The 26,766-nt window shown below is 40.1% G+C and overlaps 1 protein-coding gene across 1 annotated transcript in view; it reads left to right on the plus strand.

Moving 5' to 3' along the window:
- Nucleotides 1-3,600: 3,600 nt before the first annotated feature.
- The window catches only part of LOC143818269 (uncharacterized), a 233,134-nt gene continuing 209,968 nt past the window's right edge, over nucleotides 3,601-26,766 (plus strand). The window contains exons 1-4 of the mRNA XM_077299626.1: nucleotides 3,601-3,763; nucleotides 6,396-6,557; nucleotides 9,829-9,992; nucleotides 22,344-22,519. Coding sequence (XP_077155741.1) covers nucleotides 3,610-3,763; nucleotides 6,396-6,557; nucleotides 9,829-9,992; nucleotides 22,344-22,519 — 656 coding nt within the window. The 5' untranslated portion in view covers nucleotides 3,601-3,609. The remainder of the gene's footprint in view (nucleotides 3,764-6,395; nucleotides 6,558-9,828; nucleotides 9,993-22,343; nucleotides 22,520-26,766) is intronic.

Raw genomic sequence — 26,766 nt, forward strand, 5'->3', positions numbered from 1 at the left:
CCACATGTAGCAATGATTTATGCGGGGGGGGAAAAAAACCAAACAACAAATACTTTTAAATAACCACATATTCACACTAATAGGACTGTCTTAGAAAACTTTATCAAATTCAGCTTAGTACTGTACAGGAAGAGAGCCTAGAATCTAATATGTAAATAGGTGATAAATGTTCGATCAGTTGGGGTTTGACCACACACCCCAGGATTGGGTATTTTATCAGGACACTTGCTGCGTGAGAGAAGTGGTATAGAGCAGTGCTATCATACATGTGTGTATGCATGATGCAACTCTTGTTGAATACACGTACCTACTTAACGAAACACTCATGTCAGAGTTTTTATCCTCCTAATATATTACAATCATCATATTATATAGCAGTTTGCGCTTAGAATTGCTCATTGTGCCCTTCTTCACAGCTATTTTTTCTCTTTTCCATTAGGTTCATTACATCACTTAATTAAAAACTGATTAGCTGAATCCTTCTAAGCTCTATGTAGAAACAGGAGGTCAATTTTCCCTGCATGAGTCATGAATCACGTCCAATGTCCCTGGCAGGGGGAGGAAGGAGAAGCTGAGTCAGGCATTGAAGAGAGGAATGATTTTTGCAGAGAAAAGAGACATCCAGTTTCTACATAGAACAGAGAAAAGAAAAGAATGTACTGGGTAGAAAGTCAAAATTAGCAAATGTATGTACACAGTGCTATATAATATGATGATTGCAATATATCAAAGAGAATAAAAGGAAAGTGGTGGTGTTACAACTCAGCAGCAAGTAAAGTAATGCAATAGATTCTGCCTTCATCTGAAAACACGGACACTCCTTGCTGCAGGACTGAAAAAAATAAGGAGTCAGTAACAAAAAATGGGCACAGCAATGACTCTGGATGCCAGGGAGGGAAAACATTTTTTGAGGAGGATTGGTTAAACATTTGCACCAATATTGGGTGTAAATTGGAGAATGGGCAAACCCCTTTACATTTCCCTTCTGTAGGAAGAATTTAGTTATATGCACTTGCCAAGCTTTAACTATTTAGGGACTGATAATTAGCATTTAGCTAATTAGCATTGACGCCATTCCTGGCCTGTAAACATTAAACAGCTACTTAAGGTACCTTCACACGAAACGACTTTACAACAAGAACGACAACGATCCGTGACGTTGCAGCGTCCTGGATAGCGATATCGTTGTGTTTGACACGCAGCAGCGATCTGGATCCTGCTGTGATATCGCTGGTCGTTGAATAAAGTTCAGAACTTTATTTGGTCGTCAGACCGGCGTGTATCGTCAGGTTTGACACCAAAAGCAACGATACCAGCGATGTTTTACGCTGGTAACCAGGGTAAATATCGGGTTACTAAGTGCAGGGCCGCGCTTAGTAACCCAATGTTTACCCTGGTTACCAGCGTAAAAGTAAAAAAACAAACAGTACATACTCACCTGCGCGTCCCCTGCCGTCCGCTTCCTGCTCTGACTGAGCGCCGGCCCTAAAGTGAAAGTAAAAGCACAGCGGTGACGTCACCGCTCTGCTGTTAGGGGCCGGCGCTCACACAGTACAGGAAGCGGACGCCGGGGGACGCGCAGGTGAGTATGTACTGTTTGTTTTTTTACTTTTACGCTGGTAACCAGGGTAAACATCGGGTTACTAAGCGCGGCCCTACGCTTAGCAACCCGATGTTTACCCTGGTTACCCGGGGACCTCGGCATCGTTGGTCGCTGGAGAGCGGTCTGTGTGACAGCTCTCCAGCGACCAAACAGCGACGCTGCAGCGATCGGCATCGTTGTCGCTATCGCTGCAGCGTCGCTTCGTGTGAAGGTACCTTTAGTGTTACAGTGTAAAAACATGGAGTGATTTCAAACAACACGGAGCACAAAGCCTTCATAATATAAGGGATTCCACTATATTCTTGCAGCGCTGGGGTCCTGGGTTTAAATCCCACCAAGGACAAGAGCCTGTGCACACGTTTCAGATTTGTCACAATACCTGAAGGGTTTCCTGATAGCAGCAAACTGAATGAGAATCCTGCAGTCTCATGCACACGTTGCTTTTTTCAACTTATAAATTTCAGTTTTCCTTATGTCAAGTCTTTCAGCGTTTTTACTGTAGATTTCAATCATACTAATGAGTGAGGAAAAATCTGCACCAAAAACGCATGTAAAAAAACACATGAGAAATGTAGTAAGAAAGCGTCAAAACGCGCCTGGTTTATGCAGAGACGGAAATGGTGCAGAAATGTCTGCACCTAATACTTATTGTGTGACATACCCTAAGTGAGTAATGCAAATCAAGAAACACCACTAATATAAGTGAAAAGCAGAACGGCACTTAGAGCAGTACAACTTCCAATAGACCGGACTGAAAGTGGACAGCTGGTAATCAGGCGTCGCGAATGCTTGAGGGTTTGTTTGGTGCTCTGCATGAAATTGTGAAGTGAATATCCAAGTACATGAAGAAAAGAATATGCGGCACTCACCCCAACGTAGCAGTGAAGATCGTGGACTTTATTGGAAAGAAGGTCCAGAAGGACCCGTTGAAGCACATTTGTGTGCGAAACGGCCGTCGTCCGTACTCCAATACTGCACCCTCCTGTATGCCTGCATTTTTGATGTCCTGATGGATACATTCCACTTTCTTTTCCAATAAAGTCCACGATCTTCACTGCTACTTTGGGGTGAGTGCCGCATATTCTTTTCTTCATGTACTTAAATCAAGAAACAACTTATATAAAAATCAGACAAAACACATTTTTTCATATTCTCCTAGATTTTTCCTTTACAGGTCATTTCCACACGATTAACATTAATGTCATATCAATTTGATACACCTTGTTCACATTGGAGACTTAGCCAGTTTTTTCCTCTCATTTTATTCTTACTGCTCCCCTGAGTTTTCTGTTTATTTATTTATTATTCAGCTACGTGGTTGTAGAGATATGGATCTTTTTATTTTGTACTCATTTTTATTGTTTTTAACAAGGGGGCTTGGCTCACAGAATTCTATTTTAGGTTGCTCTTCATTATTACCCTGTGAGCAATGCCTCCTTTTTAAATACCAGAAACATAAGCACAGAAAAAAGGGAAGTGTATGGTGTTTTTAAAGAAAAAAAAAGCAAACATACATACAAAAAAAAAAACAGAATACTTAGGCGAGCAACGGGAAAAAAATAAAGGCTAAAACCGGCCCCTTTTGACCTGATAACAGGTCCCCTTTCAAGTACTTGATTGTAAACATAAAGCAATATGGAGCCACATTGTATCTGGTTTCTTAGCAGCGCTGACATTAGGAAGATGCTTCTGTTATATTTGGAGAAACAAATGCTTGAGGCTGAGGCGCAGTATATAGTCAGTCATAGAACTCTGCAATCAAATGCTATTTTTGCTGTCCTTTTATATTGCTCCCATAGCATTTTATTAAAAACTGCTGCTACTGAAATCTTTCTAAAAATTGTTTCAATAACAGTGTAGGCAGTCCAAGCATGAATGCAAACCATTACAGACATCATTATGTTGATTTAGCGTTGCTGAACCAGCGTAACATATGTTAGCGTGTACAGTGCCAAATACTTCTCCTTCTCACTCTATGCTCTGTCTTCCTGCAGCACTCGGAGCCCATGGCCAGCTATGCATCAGGCTACTACTTCACTGATGATGCCAAACCTACAAGGTCAGAGCTAAAGATAATATCCACATTCCAGGAGGATGTCTTATTTCCCAAGAGTGTAAAAGATATGGCAGAAGATATAATGAAGAAAGAGCAAAGCCAAGGTATATAGACTACAGACTGGGGTACAGTTGGCAAATATGTTTGTATCGGTTATTTTTTCCTGGCTTTATGCAGCTATTTCATCTTCTTTTACATTTAAACAAATAACATAATGAGGAACATAATAGGCCTACGAAAGAATAATCAAGTACTGTATTTGTGCCAACCTTCATCAACTGCCCTAGAAACAATGCAATGCAACGTTAACCATGCGTCTGTAGCGTCTTACTGGAGGATTGGAGTCTAAGGGGATACATTTATGTGTGGAGTGCTGTAGTTTATATTCTGTAAAAAATGGAAAGTTTGTGTCTATATGCACGCTGCCAGGTGATAAAGAAACATCAAATGCTGGAGATGACGTAAAAAAAGTTTTTGTTTTTTTGTTTTGTTTCGAAGCGTAGCCCACTTTTTTTTTCCTGAAGAAGACGTGGGCTACACTTCGAAACGCATAGAAAAATTTAAACAAAAAACTTTTACATAATTACATTATCTCTGGCATTTGATGTTTCATCATAACCTGGCAGCGTAGATACAGACCACAAACTTTTCATTTGTTACATATTTCTCTGGAGAAATCACCCGTGGCTCTGCAGCAGCCATAAAACCTGGGATCAGGATAGCATATATTGATACCATTTTTAGTAATTACTATCGGATATTACCCTATTTTGCGCTATTTTTTTCTCCTCAGCGTTTTATTTCTCTTACTACACCAGTATTCTAACATTTAAAATCTAATATTTTAGAATTCTAATATTTTCATTCTAATTTATTTTGTTAAAGGAATCCTGTCATAGGAATCATATTTTTTGTTGAAGGGAACCTGTCATTAGATTAAGGCCGGCGTCACACTGGCGTGTTTTACGGACGTATGAGAGGCGCAGAAAATACGGATTGCATACAGTACCATGATTCTCTATGGCCCAGCTCCTATCTGCCGTATTTTACACATCTGTATTATACGGTCTTGTACGGCCGTAGAAAATCGCAGCATGCTGCATTTGTCAGCGTATTGCGCAAAAAATCCGCCAATGAAAGTCTATGGGGGCGAGAAAAATACGGATTACACACGGACCATACGTGTGACTTGCGAGAAATATGCAGCGGTGTTCTATAGAAAAGCCGGCAATTCAGTGCGGTGTACAGTAAAATCACACTGACAGAATAGAATAGAATAGGTAGAATAAATGTGTACATATAGAATAGGTATATATATATATATATATATATATATATATATGTCAGTGAGACACACATATATATATATATATATATTTATATTTAATTCAGCGCTAGATAGCAGAAAAGCCGGTAATTCAATTGCCGGCTTTTCCTCTCTCCTTCACAAACCCGACAGGATATGAGACATGGTTTACATACAGTATACCATCTCATATCCCTTCTTTTATTACATATTCCTCTTTACTAATGTAAAAAGTGTCTCTGTGTAAAATTTGGGGTCTCTAGCTATTAAATTAAAGCTAGAGCCCCCAAATTTGACACCAAGACACTTCTTACATAAGTAAAGAGGAATATGTAATAAAAGAAGGGATATGAGATGGTTTACTGTATGTAAACCATGTCTCATATCCTGTCGGGTTTGTGAAGGAGATAGGAAAAGCCGGCAATTGAATTACCGGCTTTTCTGCTATCTAGCGCTGAATTAAATATAAATACAGTATATATATATATATATATATATATATATATATATATATATATATATGTGTCTCACTGACATATATATATATATATATACATACTGTATATATGTTTTAATGAATATTTGAGCCCATGGATCCATTGTATGTCGGTTTTGCAAGCCTGCGAGAAAATATCGCAGTACAGATGCCATACGAATTACATACGGAGGATGACATGCGCAAAATACGCTGCCACACCCTACCTACGGATGACATATGGATCACTATTTTGGGAACATTTCTGCGTATTACGGCCGTAAAAAACGGACCGTATTTTCATACGCGTAGTGTGACGCCGGCTTAATACTGACTTAATCAAGGGGAGCATAAATTGGAGCCTAACTGCGTGATTGCAGTCAGATATGTTTTTTCCAAAGGATTTCAAAGAAACCTTTGAAAAGTAAATTGGGGGCTATAGGGATAGATCTGATTACTCCAATGATGTCTCCAGATGGTTTCTCCCTTTCCCTCTCCAGTTGATTGACCAGTCTTATCCACATTTTTAAATAGGGAGGGACCTGTCAATCAACTGGAGCAAGGCAGGGGAAACAAGCTGGGTACCTCATCGGACTAGTCTTGTCTCTCCCTCTGTACTCTAGCATCTCAGAGGCAAACATACCTATATGCAATTGTGCTGCCTGGCTCTGCCTGTGGTTCGGCAGCATAAATCTAATGACACATTCTATTTAATGTATTCGTGTATCTTAGATAATCTTTTTTTTATATCTTAGATGGAAACCTGCTTTAAGCTATGGTGGGGACGTGTTCTTCTTTCCTCTGAGTGTTGCAGCCTGCTTATGATTGGTCAGCATCATACAGGGGGAAGAAGTACACGCCCCTAGTGAAAACTAGCTAATAATACCCACCTGTTTCTTTAATATGCACACAAAAAAAATCAATCTTTAGACATTTGTGATATATTTATTATCAGTGTCTGAACCTCAGTTGAAGGACTGGTACGAAGCAAGGTTAGGTGGTCACAAGTCTTCCTTGGTACAGCCATCCTTACCACATTGCAACACTCACAATGCAGTACGATATTGCCAGCAAACTGGTCTGCATGTCAGAATCAAACAAGCATTTGGGCTACAAGGTAAGTTACAACATTATTAACTTATTAATAAGTTGTTCTGTTTTGTGTTTTCTTTCTATTTGAAATGCAATATCTGTTCTAAAAATGTTGCAGGATTAGCAAAAAATGTCTTTAAAAGGAGCAAAGCAAAATCAGCACAACCTTTGTCTAGGGGCTCCTGTGTGCCTCACAGCACCTCTGCATGTGATATCCACAATGTCTCAAGGTAATACCTTATCCTTACTGGGACACTATCCACCTGAGGCTCCCTTGTTCGCAATTGCTTAAATTCTAAGCCCATATCCAGGCAGAATTAATGATTTAATCTCTATTGTCCTGTTTAAATTATCTACAGGTCGATCTTCTCACAGTTTATATAATTTGATAAGTTATTCTCATACCTATCGGCCTTTTGCAAAGAACTTTTTTAATTAGTCATTTATTCCATGCAGATGTGCCTTGTGAGACACGTGTTCCTCTTTCCAGTGTATTACCTGTTACTAGTGATGAGCAAGTATAATTGTTGCTCGGATTTTCCAGAACATGCTCGGGTGACCTCCGAGTATTCGTTGGTGTTCGGAGATTAAGTTTTCATCGCCTCAGCTGAATGATTTACAGCTACTAGCCAGGCTGAGTACATGTGGGGGTTGCCTGGTTGCTAGGGAATCCCCACATGTAATCAAGCAGGCTAGTAGCTGTAAATCATTCAGCTGCAGCGATGAAAACTTAATCTCCGAACACTAACAAAGGCCGGGATCACACACAGCGAGATACGGCCGAGTCTCGCAGGTTAAAAACAAGCTCTGGCACGGGCACTCCGGAGGGGAGCGTGCGGCCACATAGCAATACATGGAGCTGCACGCTCCACTCCGGAGTGCCAGTGCCAGAGCTTGTTTTTAACCTGCGAGACTCGGCCGTATCTCGCTGTAGTGTGACTCCGGCCAAATACTTGGAGATCACCCGAGCAACGAGTACACTCGCTCATCACTACCTGTTACTCATTATTTTTTGTGAGCACCAGTTTCTTTAGCTGCCAAATACACTTCATCTTTATGCCTTTATGTCATTGTCGGTTATTTAATGTGTGCAATAAAATAAAAATTTATATTTATCAAATTTATCAATGACAAATCCCCTTATTTTGTTTGGATCTTGCGATAGCACATTACTGTTCAGCACAGTCTGAGGACTCTGTTCTGATCCTCTACATTAGAGATCCTTTTTTTTTTTGTTATTGTAACCGAGTCCCGTTCATATTAATGGAATGGACAAAAGTGGTGCTGTTTGTTATGTAAAAAAAGACCGTTTTCTGACCCTGGACAACCCCTTGAAGCATGACTTGAGGAGATTTGTGTTTGATAAGGAAGAACCTAGGTGCAGCATAGTTCTAGCAATGGTAGTAATTCATCTACTTAAACGAGAACATTACAAGGATTTACTGGGGATTAAAAATGTATTATAGTAGCAATATAATTCCTTATAGGATTCCTCCATGTTCTCTTTCCCTCATTGCATCTTTATCCTACTTCATATTAGATCACATGAGTAGCATTCATTGAATCACTGACTTGTTTGGCAAGTAGTTTGGACAGTGCTGCAAAGACACTATTCTGGTAGCAGCACTAAGTCATCTGTTCTTGAGGCATTTCCTGCTGTTATCATAGCCATAGCAGTAGCATGCCTAGAAGCTCGTAGGCCTCTATGAAAAATATCCAGCAGGGCCCCCAACCCTAATTGGTCTTTAGTAGTATTGGTCTTCTCATATGGGCATAAGAGACCATTTAGGCTCCACTAGACTGCAGTACACAGGTGTGACTGCAACCCCTACTCCCACTATAGATCTGCCCCTCACCCTTCTTTATAGTAGATACATCATTTATCATGCTGCAATTGGCTAATACTTTTGTGACAGTACATTCATCTGTGGTGCCAAAGCAGACATTGAAGAACTTTATGTAACTTATCTTGAATATTCACCAAAAACTAAAGACCAAAAATCTCCATAATTCAAATATTGAAATCATACTTGCCAACAATTACACAGCAACAGATAAAAGTAGTCTGTGAACCCAAGCGGACAGTATAAACTAAGCACATAGCCTGGTAGAGGATATAGCCTCAATAAAAATTGCACCTTTGAGTTCTGCAGTTTAATCACAAATGCTAATGAGTGTCCTCAGTGCACCCTTGGTGTGGCCAAGAGTCTCTGTCCACTGTTCTGTCCGCAGATTTTGCATATCTCAGCCTCTCTGACTGGTGATTGATAGTGCTGGCTTGTCTGAGCTTAACGTGTATGGTTTGATCCAACGAACTCCTTTTATGATAGGATGAGAAATCCCATGCACTTTTCGTTTGCATCTGGGCTTCCTCGGTTTGGATTCCCACCAAGCCAAATAACCAACAGCATCCCAAAGATCAGAGATGCTACAACAGTGCGTAAGATCTTTGGGGTGCTAGGAATCATTTGATTTAGGAGTCAGCAAATGACACATTTAATTGAAACACATTAGAAAAATTGCCACAAATCCTCTTTTCATTGATAAGAAGTATTATGACACAAAGAAAAGTTTCAAGTAACATAGATGACGGTAACATGTTATAATGTTTATTCCCTAAAGGTTTGCTCCACTACTTTTATTTTGATGACCTATCCAATGATCAGTCATCAATATCCGTTCAATGGGGTTCTGACACCAATCACCACCTCCGATCAGCAGTTCTCAGTGCTGGCATGTGATGTTAGCAGTTGTGGACCCGAGCAACACAGCTCTGTCCCCCGTAGTGGCAGTGGCCGGGTACTGCACATCCGCCTTTATTCAAATAAATAGCAGTGACTGTGCTGTACCCGGCCGTGGCCACTACACAGGGTCAGAACTGTGCAGTTCAGCTCCACAGCTGCCAACACCTTTCCACTGCCCCTGAGAACAGCTGATTGGTGGGAGTGCCATATTTCGGACCCCCACTGATCTGATATTGATTTATACTGAGAATAGATTAGTAATATAAAAGTAGTGGAACAAACTTTTAAGTCACTTACTGCTCTATCATCTCTTCTCCCCTCTTTTTGGTAACAACCAGATTTAGCAGATAAAACTTTTCAAGCTGTTCATTGACCCCAAATGAGCTCTGCTTGCTTAAATTGGATCTAGAGCATTGTGCATTGACAGTAAAAGGGTTAAATTGTTGTAGCATTAGCAGTTATAGTGCGGTCAGATTACTGGTTCTCCTTTAAGCGCATATTCATTGATTATTGCCACTGACGGTATATCTGTTTGTGTCCCTGTATAAACAGCAGATGGTCTGTATGTCAATATGTTTGGTAGAGTGTTAAAGGGAGCACAGAGCATACAACTCCCAGAGTTACCGCAACGCTGGGGAGGAGAGGAGAAGCTGTTGACTCGGCAGCATGACTTCACAAGTCTACAGAGGTCTCCAAGATGGCTAGATCCGTCACTGGTATGTGATGTACTTAGACAAGTACTTTCTGAAGTTGTATCAGTTTTTTAATGTTTGTTTACTTAAGTTAATATTTATTTGTAAAAACTACCATATTTTATGCCAAAGATTGAGGATAATTATTACTGTAAAAGCACAATGGCATAGTTGTCATAAGAAGTAAAGGGGTTATAAGGAATTATATATTGGTGGCTCATCTTTAGGAAATGTCAATATCAGATTAGTGAGGTCTAACACCCAGCAGCACTACCAATCAGCTATGTGTATGTCCCAGTGCAGCTGCAACTCCTATTATAGTGAATGGGTGCTAAGATGCAGTATCCAAAAATGGCCCCTACACAGTAGCTATGCAATCCTGGGTCAGTACCCTGTATACATCCAGTCACAGTGGGACCTACTACAGGTGGTCGAAGGGGGTGCAGTATGTCGGATTCCCATTTACCTGATATTAATGACTTATCCTAAGAACAGATCAATATATAAGTCTTCTAAGACTCCATTAAGCATAAAGAAATAAGAGTTGACAATGTTTACCTCTTAAAAAAACAGTAATCAGTCATAACAGATATAAAATAATTAGCTAAAATAGGCAAAATGTATACCAGAATGTAAAGTAGGATGGTAAGTGTGTAGGATCTGTGCAGTAACCCTATCAGCACCCTAAAAACATTGTTCTATTAATTCATTTTCTAGTTTTTGAGTTGCGCTAGACATTTGACTAACAAGACATTGGATCTGACAGGTTATAATCCCCCCACCCTTCGTCCATGTCTCCATTTGTGCCAGTGTGGACCACGGACATAAATCTCATGTCCAGGGATCTTTTCAGCTATCAAGCAGGCGTGTATATAACATTATACTCCTTTTATTACCAATTGTGAGGTCTCTATCAGTGCAAAATACTTTCAGATTTGTTCTTTACCAGGGAATTCTAAATTTAGAGCAAAGTAATTACTTGTTTCCTTCTCTCATAGTACGCTGTGAAAAATTAATGTTATGCTTGGTGCTAGAAGTGTAGCAAAAGCTCTATGTAAAATAGCTATTAGGTTTGAGGAGGGAAATGAATGCAAATAACATTATTGCTATAATTCCGTAGAAAAACAAAGTCCATACAGAAATATTTAAGGAAAAATGGCAATAAACAGCGCCTGTGGTAAATCATGATGTTATGAAGATGTAATGTGACCCTACAGTGTGTGATCCTGGGTTCGGAGGTCTGTGTTATAGCCAAGAGCTGCGCTCACAATTCTACAGTGAGTTAGCGTGTTGTCAAACACATTTTGCTGAGGTTATGACCTGCAGTGTAAACAGTCAGATTTTTTTTCCATGATATCGATATACAGCGCTGGGTGTAAAGACTGCTCCTTCCAAAATGCAGTTTGGCAGGGCAAACTCTGTACAGACATTAGGCCAGCCTGGAACAGCGGAAGATTACTGTAGAATTGTATGGTAGCTCTGACCTATAAAAAACATTTGGAATAAGTTAATCAATGTATTTTACAAACATTTACCCATTGAAAAATATAAACTTGCAAGAATGTATATTTCTTATTTGTGCTTACATGCATTTCTTGTGATGATCTGGTAGACACATTAGAGAAGGATTTGAGTGCACCCCAAATTGCCATCCTCGCCTTGTACTCAGCAAACGAAAGAAATGTTATGTCATCATTGTCATTTTTTCTTCTTGTTTCTTATATAGTTTCTAAATTTTACAAAGGCTGCCATCGCTCACACTAGTCCTTGTCCTTAATGGGCAAGTGGATATCATAGCGGGAGGTTTCCCAGTGCTCTAAAAATAAGAGAAGAAAGCTTAAATAGCATCACTGCAAAGCCACGTATTAAATATTTTCCCCTGTAATTGATATTGTAAGCATGTAATACATTTCTCTGGAAGTAGAAATCTGTGGCCACGTACCTCAGCAGATTTCAGCTGTAACATTGTTCTCCAATATGTGGCAGCTGCCCCCAGAAAATTATCAGTAAGAAGCTGCTTTGGTTGGGACGTTGCTATCAGCTGCCCATAGATCTTGCAGAGTCTGGGCCATACATTGACAGCTATTCTACTCGACTCCTCCATACACATGCACACTCAACTGAACATATACGGTATGTAGTCCAGATAGGAAGGAACTTATTTCCCATGAGGAGAAAGAATCAAACTGTTGATCATGCCCAATCCTTCTTTCTATATACATCTGCCACTATACTCTCATATATATTGATATCTCAAGTGTCACTTACTTAGGAGAGGGTCCAGGGCATAATGACCCCCTCTATGATGTTCATATACTTTTTGGGCAAATGGTCTGCTGCAGGTACGGACTGGGACTGAAATTCAGTCCTGGCATTTGAAATCACACAGGCCTATGCTGTCCCTGTCCCCATGAACCAGATGGGATATATTACTAATATTACCATGGATGGAGGAAAGAAAGATTTTCTACAAGACCAATATTTCTAATGATACCTGCGGCCTGCTGGGGTAAGTGATGGAGTCAGCGACTTTGTGCTCCATCACAACTCTTAACAGTATGGGTGTCTTGAGAACACCGATTCTGTTAACAACATAGCAGACAAGGCAGCCAATGACCAGACAGGCCCTTCTGGCATTTCCCAGAATTGCCAGATGGCCAGTCCCGCCCTGGTCTGCTGTTATACTGATGTGTCAAACCTTTTTAAATATATATTTTAAAATACAATTATTCCTGTTTCCAACAGTCTGTAATTGATTATGGGATGTTAGGAACAATGATATAGAAGCTAAACTGATAACAAGTGTTATTCAGTGTTACACTAAAAAAACTCAGTTTTTTATTATAATGGTATACACATAAAAAAAGGTTTTGCCCTAGAATAATGGGTTAAGGATTTGCTCCATTTTATAGGTAAGTGTTAAAAAGTGCAAACTTTTTAGCATCTATCAGCCGACAATCATCAGTTCATTTAACCCCTTAAGCCCCAAGGGTGGTTTGCACGTTAATGACCGGGCCAATTTTTACAATTCTGACCACTGTCCCTTTATGAGGTTATAACTCTGGAAAGCTTCAACTGATCTTGGTGATTCTGACACTGTTTTCTCGTGACATATTGTACTTCATGATAGTGGTAAAATTTCTTCGATATAACGTGCGTTTATTTGTGAAAAAAATGGAAATTTGGCGAAAATTTTGAAAATTTTGCAATTTTCCACCTTTGAATTTTTATGCCCTTAAATCATAGAGATATGTCACACAAAATAATTAATAAGTAACATTTCCCACATGTCTACTTTACATCAGCACAATTTTGGAACCAAAATTTTTTTTTTGTTAAGGAGTTATAAGGGTTAAAATTGACCAGAACTTTTTCATTTTTACAACACCAATATTTGTGTCAGGACTCTGAACATTTTTTACCTTTTGTGCATTACTGCCCTTTTCCAAGATGGTGTCTTTGGTATCATGTGCTCTGTGTCTTCCTGCTATAAAACTTCACCACAGCCTTCAGTCTGTGCTAGAGTATTCTGCCTTGCATCCAGCTCCTGACCTCTGATTACTCCCTGGCTATATACCTGCTCCTGTGAACCTGTGTGGTGATCCTGCTACTCTGCTCTGAGTTCCTGCTGCATACACCAGTTCCAGTAATCCTCCTTCATCTGCTGCTCGTGTTTACTTCCATCTGCATTTGCTGGACATGTAAGCTTTGCTGCTCTGCAAAAACCTGAGACTATTAACCAGGCCTCCCTGGTTGAGCGAAGATATGATTTGAACTGCCTTATAAGCATATCTATCTGTGTTTGGACTAAGACAAGGATTTATTCGTGTCAAGTATCCTCAAGAATAACTGTGCTTCATAGACTTTCTGCGTGATTGCATTTTCCTCTGAAGTTTCCTATAGACTGCTAAGCTGCGTTTAATATTTACACCAAGTGTTGTGGACTTGAGTTTCTCTCTGCACCTGTTTGAATCACCATGTGATAATATAGACTTTACCACTTATAAAACTGTGTCCTGTAGTTGTCTTGTTCCACGCAAAGATGCTCCTGAGTTATCCCCTATAATTATTAGAGCAGGTGTTTTCCATAATTAGATCACTGCAGAAAGATGTGTAAGGTCTGCAAAAGAAGTTTGGAAGCTTTGAACACAATCAACAAGTGTTTGGACAAACTTTGCAGGACTTAATCAACCGCATGGCAGTCCAGGAAAACAAACTTGCTGGCATAGAGTCCCAGTATAGACGGGCTTTTCAGGACATAGGCACGCAAATAGCTGCACAAGCGACTTTACCCTCTGGACAACCGCCACCAGCTAGCCCACCTAAGTTGCCCCCATTCAGATTTAATGGTGATCGTGACAAATTTTGTGGCTTTGTGAATTAATGTATGCTATATTTTGATGTGCATGCTGACCGTTTTCCTACTGATAGATCCAAAGTATTGTGTATAATAATGCTACTAACCTCATGAGCGCTCGCCTGGGCGATTGATTGAGTCTCGTGACCCACGGTTAAATAACTTGGATGATTTCTTGGCCGCTATGGCATTAATGTTTGATGACCCTAATCGCCGTGCAACTGCTGAATCTGCTTTGTTGTCTTTACGCCAGGCTAAACGTTCTGTTATTGAGTATGCCACTGAATTCAGGAGATTAGCGGTAGATACCAATTGGGACAGTTATGCACAATTGCCTATTTTTAAAAGGGGTCTGTCTAGTATTATAAAAGATGAACTAGCTCACTCTGAGTCACCACAAGAGCTAGAGACTTTTATACAGCATTGTGTGCGCATAGACATTCGCCTTACTGAGCATAGGCAGGAGAAATTTTCTGCATATAACCGTATTTCTAACTTTTCCCTTCCTTCCAAAGAGCCTGCAGGTAAAACCTCTCGGGAGGTGGAGCAGGTGCCCATGCAAATTTATTCCGTTCAGGGGCGCGAGATCAATGAGCGCCGGGAGCATCGCCTTCGTGAAAGTCTATGTTTCTACTGCGGCCAGTCTGACCACTTCTTGATCAATTGTCCTAAGTGTCCTAGATGGCCTAACAAGGTGCTAGCAGCAGTAGGGGAGTATGACAACTGTGATGATGAATCTGACATCTCTGAATGTAGCCTGCCTTTAAACGCTTTATTCCATTCACTTTCTATTACTTCACCCCCCAAGGAGCTGAAGGAGAACTCTCACTGTTCTCTCCCTATTAAGATCCAGTGTTCAGGACAGTGGATTTCCAGTGCAGCTATGATTGACTCTGGTGCAGGTGGCAATTTCATGGATATCGCATTTGCCAAGGAATATGGTATTGAAATTCAGAAAAGAGCCTCTCGAATTACCATGGAAACAGTGGACGGGTCACCTCTAATCTCTGGGCCTGTGGATCAGGAGACCGTACCCCTTGAAATTTTGTTGGAGCCTAATCATCAGGAGCAACTTTCTTTCTTGCTAATTTCTTCTCCTCATTTTCCTGTGATTTTAGGCATTCCTTGGTTGCGTTCTCAGAACCCAATTATCAACTGGGAGACCAAGGAGATTATCTTTCCAACAAGGAGCAACTCAGCGTTAACAGAAGCTGTCCCTGAGTCCACGGCTACGAAATCACATGTACAGGTATTTTCTTTACCTCCAGCATATAAAGAGTTCTCTGACATCTGTGACAAGAAGAATGCAGATCAGCTTCCTCCACACTGTCCCATTGAGCTGCTTCCTGGGGCAGCTATTCCTTTTGGTAACATATACCCTTTGGCGGCACCTGAGCTTCAAGCCTTAAAGGAGTATATTGATGAAAATCTGGCCAAAGGCTTCATACGTTCTTCTTCCTCACCAGCAGGGGCACCTATATTTTTTGTAAAAAAGAAGGATGGGACCCTGAGACCCTGTGTTGACTATCGGGAACTCAATAAGGTAATCGTACGAAACCGTTACCCTTTGCCTCTGATTCCCGAATTACTGGAAAGAGTCCGCTATGCTAAGGTGTTCTCTAAACTGGATCTTTGTGGGGCTTATAATTTGGTGCGTATTCGTCCAGGGGATGAGTGTAAGACAGCATTCCGATGCCGGTATGGACACTTTGAATATCTCGTGATGCCCTTCGGGCTTTGTAATGCCCCTGCAACGTTTCAACACCTTGCTAATGACTTTTTCAGAGATTTATTGGACAAGTTTGTGGTGATCTATTTGGACGATATTCTAATCTTTTCTGACTCTCTACAGGAACATGAAGAACATGTCAAAGCTGTTTTAAGACGTCTGAAAGAGAACCATCTGTATATCAAGCCAGAGAAATGCGAGTTCCATCATTCTGAGATACAGTTCTTAGGTTATATCATCTCTCCCCAGGGGCTGAACATGGAATCTGGTAAGATTCAGGCTATCCTTGACTGGCCGGTACCCAAGAACGTTAAGGAGGTCCAATGTTTTATTGGTTTTGCAAATTTCTACAGACGCTTCATTCGAAATTTTTCTGATATTGTCCGTCCCATTACTTCCTTGACAAAGAAGGAAAAGCCCTTTAAGTGGTCATCACAGGCTCAAGAAGCTTTCGATCGGCTTAAGATCTGTTTCACATCAGCACCGCTGTTGATACACCCAGATCCAACACTTTCATTCATTGTGGAGGTGGACGCTTCTGATAATGCTTTGGGGGCTATTCTCTCCCAAAGAACTGGAGAGAAGGGTCTGCTACATCCTTGTGCTTTCTTTTCCCATAGACTAACCTCAGCAGAGGAGAATTACGACGTGGGAGACAAGGAATTGCTGGTGTCAAGGTGAAAATATATTTTCTTATATACCTTTTGTACTTTTATATATCTTATACTGTGAAACAATAAGTTTTCCCTTGCTAATGCAAATGTAACTGTATTAAAGATGGCTGCCAGTGTTCATTCTTCACTTCAGTTTAGAATCTGAAAGGTTAAGTTTCACTTCTTCTGAAATCGAAACTTGGAAATGTAAAGAAGAGGAGGAATCCACCAGAAGACGTCCGACGAATCAGAAAGGGATTGAACACTAGACGTATACTGCTTAAACCCCGCCTATTGCATTCCTTTTTAGTACCGTGTATTTGGAAAATAAAGTTCAGTTGCTATGACCGTGGCTGACACATATAGTCACATGAGCATGCACTGAGATTGAACCAGCTACCTGTCTGACTCATTCTTACCTGGTACCACATGCTTATAGTTTAATTTGGAATGACTGGTGAATGAGGGTATATTGTCGTTACGACCCCGACACTGGCTATTATTGCGGCTTTCAAAGAATGGAGGCATCATCTGCAAGGAGCTGCACAACAGATCATAGTGCTAACTGACCATCACAATTTAGAGTTCCTTAGATCCGCTAGATGTCTTTCTCCTCGTCAGGCTCATTGGAACTTATTTTTAAATCAATTTAACTTTGTTATCTCGTACTGTCCAGGTTCTCGTAATGGGAAGGCTGATGCTTTATCCCGAATCCATGCTGCAGATTCCGTACCTGGAGCCCCGTCCAAGACCATTCTATCTGATGCCAATTTCATCTGAGTTATCCACGATCAGGACTTGTGGAAGGAGTGCAGGGAGGCCTATGACGGTGATGTATTTCTGGCCAACCCACCTGTGGATATTGATCTTGTCTTTAAGGGTGGCATGTGGTTCAGAGATCGACGTATCTACATCCCTGAGGTTGTCCGTCTGCAGATCCTCAAGTTGGTACATGACTCCAAGTTGGCTGGTCACAGGGGGGTACAGAAGACACAAGAGTTCCTGAGCCGATTCTTCTGGTGGCCAACTTGCCTGAAGGATATGAAGGACTATGTTCTCTCTTGCGAGGTATGTGCCCGTTACAAGACTCCTCATGTGGCACCTACGGGTCTTCTACAACCATTACCTGTTCCGTCCCGCCCTTGGGGGTCTATATCAATGGACTTTATTGTCGAGCTGCCTACATCGGGGGACATGAATACAATCATGGTGGTAGTTGATCGCCTGACTAAAGCTGCTCATTTTGTTCCATGCACCGGCCTCCCCTCAGCTAAAGATACAGTGAACTTGGTTATACAGAATGTCTTTCGGTTGCATGGGGTTCCGGATGAGATCATCTCTGACTGTGGAGTGCAGTTCACTTCAAGATTCTGGAAGGGGTTTTGCTCTGCACTCAATATTAATGTCTGTCTCTCTTCCACTTACCATCCCCAGGCACATCGTCAGACTGAGCGTACCAACCAGACGCTGGAACAATATCTAAGATGCTATGTCAGCCATCTCCAGGATGATTGGTTGGAGTTGCTGCCATTAGCCGAATTTTCATATAATAATTCTCAGAGCGCCTCCACTAAATTTACACCTTTCTTTGCCAATCTGGGTTATCATCCGTTTATTTTACCTTGGTCTCCAATTAATTCTCCGGTTCCGGCAGTGGAGGAAAGGCTGACTGCGATGAGACAAAATCTGGAGGTTCTGAAGGAATCCCTGACCACAGCTCAAGAACGTTATAAGAGATTGGCTGATAGATTCCGTAAACCTGCACCCATGTTCAAGGTAGGAGATTCCGTGGGGTTAGCAACTAAGAATCTGAAGTTAAACGTTCCTTCACAGAAACTTGGACAGAAATTCATTGGCCCTTTCAAGATCAACGGTATTGTGAGCTCTGTGGCCTGCCGGCTGAAGCTGCCTAGGACTATGAAGGTACACCCAGTTTTTCATGTATCTTTACTAAAGCCTGTATCTCCTAATACCTTCCAGGGATGTGTTGTGCCACCTCCGCAGCCTATGGTGATTGATGGGCAAGAACAATTTGTGGTGGAGGGAATTATTGATTCCAGGATTCGCAGGAATGGGCTCCAATATCTAATAAGATGGCAGGGATATCCCCCTGAGGAAGACTCTTGGGAACCTGTGGAAAACATAAATGCCCAACAGAAGATTTCTTGTTTTCATCAGAGATTCCCTGAGAAACCAGGTCCAGGATCGTCCTGAGGCCACTTCTAAGGAGGGAGTAATGTCAGGACTCTGAACATTTTTTACCTTTTGTGCATTATTACTGCCCTTTTCCAAGATGGCGTCTTTGGTCTCATGTGCACTGTGTCTTCCTGCTATAAAACTCCACCCCAGCCTTCAGTCTGTGCTAGAGTATTCTGCCTTGCATCCAGCGCCTGACCTCTGATTACTCCCTGGCAATATACCTGCTCCTGTGAACCTGTGTGGTGATCCTGCTACTCTGCTCTGAGTTACTGCTGCATACACCAGTTCCAGTAATCCTCCTTCATCTGCTGCTCGTGTTTACTTCCATCTGCATTTGCTGGACATGTAAGCTTTGCTGCTCTGCAAAAACCCGAGACTCTTAACCAGGCCTCCCTGGTTGAGCTAAGATATGATTTGAACTGCCTTATAAGCATATCTATCTGTGTTTGGACTAAGACAAGGACTTATTCGTGTCAAGTATCCTCAAGAATAACTGTGCTTCATAGACTTTCTGCGTGATTGCATTTTCCTCTGAAGTTTCCTATCGACTGACGAGCTGCATTTGATATTTGCACCAAGTGTTGTGGACTTGAGTTTCTCTCTGCACCTGTTTGAATCACCGTGTGATAATATAGACTTTACCACTTATAAAACTGTGTCCTGTAGTTGTCTTGTTCCACGCAAAGAGTCTCCTGAGTTATCCCCTATAATTATTACACAACCCTAACTGTAGCCCTAACCTTAACTTTAGCCCCAGCCCTAACCCTAACTTTAGCCCCAGCCCTAACCCTAACTTTAGCCCCAACCCTAACTGTAGCCCTAACCCTAACTGTAGCCCTAACCCTAGCCCCAACCCTGGCCCCAACCCTAACCCTAGCCCTAACCCTAGCCCTAACCCTCAACCCTAGCCCTAACCCTAACCCTAGCCCTAACCCTAGCCCCAACCCTAACCCTAGCCCTAACCCTAGCCCTAACCCTAGCCCTAATGGGAAAATGGAAATAAATACATTTTTTTAATTTTTTTATGTTTCCCTAACTAAGGGGGTGATGAAGGGGGGTTTGATTTACCTTTATAGCGGTTTTTTTAGCGGATTTTTATGATTGGCAGCTGTCACACACTAAAAGACGCTTTTTATTGCAAAAAATATTTTTTGCATTACCACATTTTGAGACCTATAATTTTTCCATATTTTGGTCCACAGAGTCATGCGAGGTCTTGTTTTTTGCGGGACGAGTTGACGTTTTTATTGGTACCTTTTTTGGGCATGTGACATTTTTTGATCGCTTTTTATTCTGATTTTTGTGAGGCAGAATGACCAATAACCAGCTATTCATGAATTTCTTTTGGGGGGGGGGGGCGTTTATACCATTCCCAGTTTGGTAAAATGGATAAAGCAGTTTTATTCTTCAGGTCAGTACGATTATGGCGATACCTCATTTACATAATTTTTTTATGTTTTGGCGCTTTTATACGATAAAAACTATTTTATAGAAAAAATTATTTTTGCATCGCTTTATTCTGAGGACTATAACTTTTTTATTTTTTTGCTGATGATGCTGTATGGTGGCTCGTTTTGTGCGGGACAAGATGACGTTTTCAGCGGTACCATGGTTATTTATATTCGTCTTTTTGATCGCGTGTTATTCCACTTTTTGTTCGGCGGTATGATAATAAAGCGTTGTTTTTTGCCTTGTTTTTTTTTTTTTCACGGTGTTCACTGAAGGGGTTAACTAGTGGGCCAGTTTTATAGGTCGGGTCGTTACGGACGCGGCGATACTAAATATGTGTACTTTTATTGTTTGTTTTTTTATTTAGATAAAGAAATGTATTTATGGGAGCAATATATATTTTTTTCTCTTTATTTAGGATTTTTTTTTTTTTTTTTACTCAATTAAAATTTTTTTTTTTACTTTTTCCCAGGGGGGACATCACTGTACTTGTACAGTGTACTTTGCAGAGCACTGTGTCAGATCAGCGATCTGGCGTGCCCTGCTCCTGGCTTACCAGTGCCTGCTCTGAGCAGGCACTTGGTAAGCCACCTCCCTGCAGGACCTGAAAGTAGCCCCGCGGCTATTTTGGATCCGGGGCTTGCAGGGAGGAGACGCTCGATACAAGGTGAGCACATCGCCTTGTACCGATCGTCTCAGGGAAGCACGCAGGGAGCCCACTCCCTGCGCGATGCTTCCCTGTACCGCCGGAACACTGCGATCATGTTTGTCCGTGACCACTCCTGGCACATAGTGCCGGATGTCAGCTGCGATAGTCAACTGACACCCGGCCGCGATCGGATCGCATATGACGTACTATCCCGTCACTGGGAATTAAGTCCCAGGTCACCTTGACGGTATAGTACATCATATGGGATTAAGGGGTTAAAGAAGCAAAAGTTTTTATCCTCTTATTATATTTCAATCATCATATTATATAACACTGTATACTTACAATTGCTCATTTTGTCTTTCTACCCAGCTAATTCTTCTGTTTTTCTCTGCTCTATGTACAAACAGAAAGTCTCTTGTCCTTGTTTTTATCATTTCCCCCACAACCCTGCTAGAGACTTTTGCAGTGACTCATGAGTCATACAGGGAAAAGTGACTTCATGTTTCTACATAATTTATAAAAATTAAGCTAGTTCTGTTTCAAATCATGTGTTGCCATGAACCTAATGGAAAAGAGAAGAATTAGCTGGGTAGAAAGGCTAAATGAGCAATTGGAAGTACAGTGCTATATAACATGATTGCAATATATTAAGATTCCTTAAGATGTACGTATGCCAGTTTTAGTTCCACCTCTAGAGAAAACCAGATTGTGTTGGAATATTGAGCCGTTCCAAAACTGTGAAGCCCCCATATTGAAAGCTTGGCTACCGAAAGGAAATTACCGCATCTGTATTCCACCCGGCAGCATCCAGCTTCAGTCACAGCTCAGTATACAGTGAGAAACGGGGCTATAAGCATATGCTGGCATCTTGACTGACTGCTGTCTCTGCACATACAATTGTAGAACCCCCTGTCTCTCAGTGCTGGGGTGTGGTTACTGGTTACTGCCACTGCTCACTAACTACTGAGCAGTGACTGAAATCACGCCGGCCACCCCTCTATGACTGAAAGCTGGAGGCTGTCAAGTGGAATAAAGGTAATTTCCTCCAGGTAGCTGCGCTTTCTCTGTGGCGACTATGCAGCTTTAGAACTTTAGTAACCTGCAGATTAACCCCATATGAGCAGGTCAATAGTATTTAGGGACATGACAGGTTCCCTTTAAGAGGGAACTAATATGTCTATATAGTATTATTTACAATGTTGCCTTGTATGTCAAAAGCCCAGTTCTAGAAGTTGTTTTGCAATTTATCCTCAAGGACTTTGCAATGTTTGAGGATTACTTTTTACTTTTTCTGTGTTTATTATTTTTCATTAATCTTTACATTTCTACTCTGTAGGTGCTTCATCCTTATTTGGATGATAACAGTGTGCTTCTAGTTCAAGTATTGGGTATGGCTGCTGGATACGTGCCTCATTCAAGTAATAATCAGCGTGGTCATGTGATATCCAATAATGAACAAGAGATTGAACTTCAGAATTCTTTAGGATGGACTGTTTTCCCTCTATTTGACAGGTACTTTATTCACTTAATATCATGTGTAACAATATTTCTCCAGGAGAAAATTAAGGCCTCTGGATGTATGGAAAGAAATCTTTTTACTGAAATTGAAAAAAAAAATGATTTTATTCCTATTTTTTATATTATCTGTAAGTTGATAACTAAAAATATAACATATTGAAGTGGTTGTCCATTACTTGGACAGCCTCTTCTCATTCCTCATGTTTGGCCCCGTTAAATTAAAAACACCTATGCTCGCCTCCGGTTTCGTCGCCATTCATGCGGTGTCGGCACTTGCGTTCCCGGTGCTTATGTGAGGTTCTTACATCAGTGCTGGCGTCACTGTCCCCGGCTTTGGACAAATACACCATCAAGAGGAAGTCAGAGTGCAGCCGCAGCCCTGGTTTCCTGTTGATGTTCACTACATCCAAAGGCAGGGACAGAGAAGTCAGGGCTGATCGGGCGCAGGGTCAGGTAACATAACAACCTCACGTGAGCCCCAGGAACGCGCGTGCCGACACGGCATGAACGGCGCCAAGTCCGGAGGTGAGCATAGGTGTTTTTACTTTAGGAATGAGGTGGGGTTGGCCTTGTAGTGGACAACTCCTATAAAATAAGTACAAGTCTAAGAGATCTATTTATTAATGAATGCATTTTATATTGTGAAATCTTTTGACAGTTTTGCGTTCTCTTGATCTCAGGGTTTGTTGAAAATTAGTGAGAAAATTCAAGACAAACAACTAGTGTTTGCCCGGGGCCTAAACTTGTGGAAATATATATTGTTTACAAAGTTTAAATTATAGAAATTAATATTTTAAATATGTTCTTACTTGTGAGTTGACATACATTGCCGATCTATGTGGATTTAAAGTTCATCTATCCGCATATTTTTGCTATTTAATCTATGAGCTATACAATGTAAGGGCAGAGACGCTGGCTGATTCCAGGGATGTGTCAGTTACTTCTTGCCAAAGAAAACAGAAAGCTGCCAATCAGTGATGTGAGCTTGGTTATTCAGAACTCAGCATTCAGAGAACTGCTAGATCTGTAAGCGAGAAAACTGATTTTATCAAAACTGCAGCAATCAGCCCAGTAAGTGACACATCACTGGAATCAGGGTTTCTGTCCATTCTGCTCTCAGGTTCCATAGCAAAAACCTGGAGACAGATTCCCTTCAAACTAAATGGACAATACTAGTATATCAACTTGTTATCTCTACTCGAGTACTAATATTTGCCGTACGGCTGTTAAAGAGGACGTTTTACAAAACGTTTGGGTTATGAGCTAAACATTCCTGCACAATGTAGCAGCAAACTAGTTTATAACTATATATTATATAGTTTTTATACTGCTAGCGGAGGCGTGTTCATGTGACACAAAGTGGCAGAATTGGTTATTACATTCGTTCAGACATTTTCTCAACAGTCCCCATTTTTTGGGATTATATATATTACTGTATCAACTTCAGTCACATTTTATTTCTACTGTCTAAATTGTATTTCTGTTAAATTGCATTTTCATCAGTGGCAAAAAGCCAGGCTTACTTAGAGGAATCCACATTCAGAAAACCCCAAACTTCAAAGTAAATGGGAGTCTTTATTACCATTAAAGCTCTCCGACTGTTAAAAATCATTAGTAACATAAAGTGACACAGACATTTCAGCTCCGGGGTGGATGTAACTCGGAAGTTTTGCTCATCCATTCAAATTGCAGCAATTTAGGTTATGTTCTTCGAAACTACTACTTGTCTGTTAAAAGGTTAACTCCATTCTGAACCATAATCTTTATGTCTATTTATCTTTTGTAATGCTATATTATACATTTTAACAATTCTACTATAACAAGTGTTCTTAATTAGAATCTGAATCTGTATTCTATGTGCACCTATTTTGCCCGTATATAATCAAGGTGTCCCGAAGCATATTAACCCCTAAGGCTCTTTTGTAAAAGAGATACAAATGATTTCCTGCATCACCACTTTCCATATAACGAGACACGTTACACGGTTTCTAATCTGTTCAGACAACAACATTTTTTTTTGTGCAAACAGTAGTAGAGCCATTTGCTAGAAAACTGACTGCAAAGAGCAATTAGATCTTCATTAATATGCAAATGCGGTCCACTGCAAATTCATCTATGTATGAGGTTTAAATATGCTAACAGTGCTGAGCTGCAGACCCAGATGCCTTTATTTACTCTGAAATTGAGGGGCTCAGCTAATGATGTTGTTGACAGAAATACACAGTATCTGCGGCAATGTCATCAAGTAGTCAAGATCACAGGGAGCGAGCGCTGCATTCTTTTTTTCTTTTTTTTCTTGTACCCTTCAAAACCAAAAGAACAGATTTCAACACAGCCATATGTATATGATCTGAACATCTTGTATACTGTAGCTTCCCTGTTCTTTTCATATCATCTATGTATTGTGAACAAACATTTGCGCTGATTATTGAAATATGCAAATGTTTACAGAATGTAGAATCTTAGACCAGTCGCCGTCTACATCATTATAGGTCATTTATTATATCCTGTGGGTCAGTCTATACCTATCTCTATAACAAGATATTGGACTATTAGTAATAGCAGTAGCAAGTAAATCTAAAGAAAAATGTATGTTAATTTTAAATGTAACATTCCAGGGTAATATAGATAGACACAAATATACATAAAACTTAATCAGTGTAAAATATAAAGTTAATGCAAATGTTTACAAATATTTTCTTGTACATCCATGTTTAAAATTAATTTCTTAATTCCACCAGGGCATTATGAGAACTCACCTCTTGCAAATGTATTTAAACTTTTACAAATTATACAGAAAAGTTAAAACAGTGAAATATCTTTAAAAGCATTTTGTTTCAGTTTAAACATTTATATTTATGTTAAAAATAAATCCATACCATAAAAATTGCAGTTCTAAAAGGACAAATACAAAATTCCTTCTAACTCACCCACGTCTATTTGGAAATAAAGGGAAAAAAATCATAAACAATAATGATATAAATTATATGATCGCTATATTCATCACTCCATTCCTATATAAATGTATATATATCTCTATCACAACCAGGGGTGCCAGCATACATATGTCTGACCTTCTCTCTTGACCTCATATGCTACATTTAATGTATGTGCAAACGTTAAGTATTTGGTGCGGAAATTCTGCACCATTTATCCATCTTTTGGCAGGAAAACGCTGTGTAAAATAGGCATATTTTACTGTGCTTTTTATGTATTTTTTTATGTTTTTGTTGCAGATTCTTCTTCATTCATTAGTATTAGTGAAATCTTCAGCAAAAACGCTGAAAGAATTGACATGCTGCAGCTTATTTCCTGCACCAAATCTGCTAGTCACAAATTTGCATTGTGTGCCTGAGACTTCATCTCATTCACATTGCTGGCATCAAGAAACCCTTCAATTTTTGTGGCAAATTTGTGCAGAAAAAAAAGTGACAAATCTGCAACGTGTGCACAGGCCCTTATAATGTCCCAGATCTATGATCAATATTTATAGATTTTTGGAATTTTCCATATCCAAGAAGTATTGCGGAATTTTCCATAAAACACATCAGGTGTACAGACGGTTGAGAACATTTTGGGCATTTACTATCCTATTTTTTTTTATTATTTTAACCAAAAAACTGTGGTGTGTAGTATAATCCATGGTCTTTATACCAATGTGTAATGTTCCAATTTGCATTAAAGAAATTCTATTGGCAACAATTCTATACCAACTATTCTGAGTAATAAGCTCTATATGCCTTGTTTTCACAAGATGTATTACAGTATGTTCCAAAAACATTATATTTATCACTTTTGAATACACTTTAGTGATATACAGCATCATGAAATAGTCTAAAAAGGTATAACCACAACAATATGGAGAAAAAAATGGATCATTCAAATAAAAACATGGCACATTTTTATTGAAGAATTGTTAAAAAACATAATAAAATAGATCACAGTTTTTAACAATTCTTCAATCAGAATGTGCCATGTTTTTATTTGCATGATCCATTTTTTCTCCATATTGTTGTGGTTATACATATTTTGTAAGGATCTGTTCATTATTGATTTGGGTCGTATTCAGTGAATAATTATAAAATATTTAAAAAATGTCAAACTTTTCTCTATTTTATGCTCAAACCATCAGTTTCTATTACTGATATCTATATACATATACAGCTCTGGCAAAAATTAAGAGACCACGGCAAAATGTTCAATTTGTCTGATTTTTCTCTATAGGTACAGTACAGATCAAA

Source organism: Ranitomeya variabilis, chromosome 3 (assembly GCF_051348905.1).
Source record: "Ranitomeya variabilis isolate aRanVar5 chromosome 3, aRanVar5.hap1, whole genome shotgun sequence".
Taxonomy (NCBI): domain Eukaryota; kingdom Metazoa; phylum Chordata; class Amphibia; order Anura; family Dendrobatidae; genus Ranitomeya; species Ranitomeya variabilis.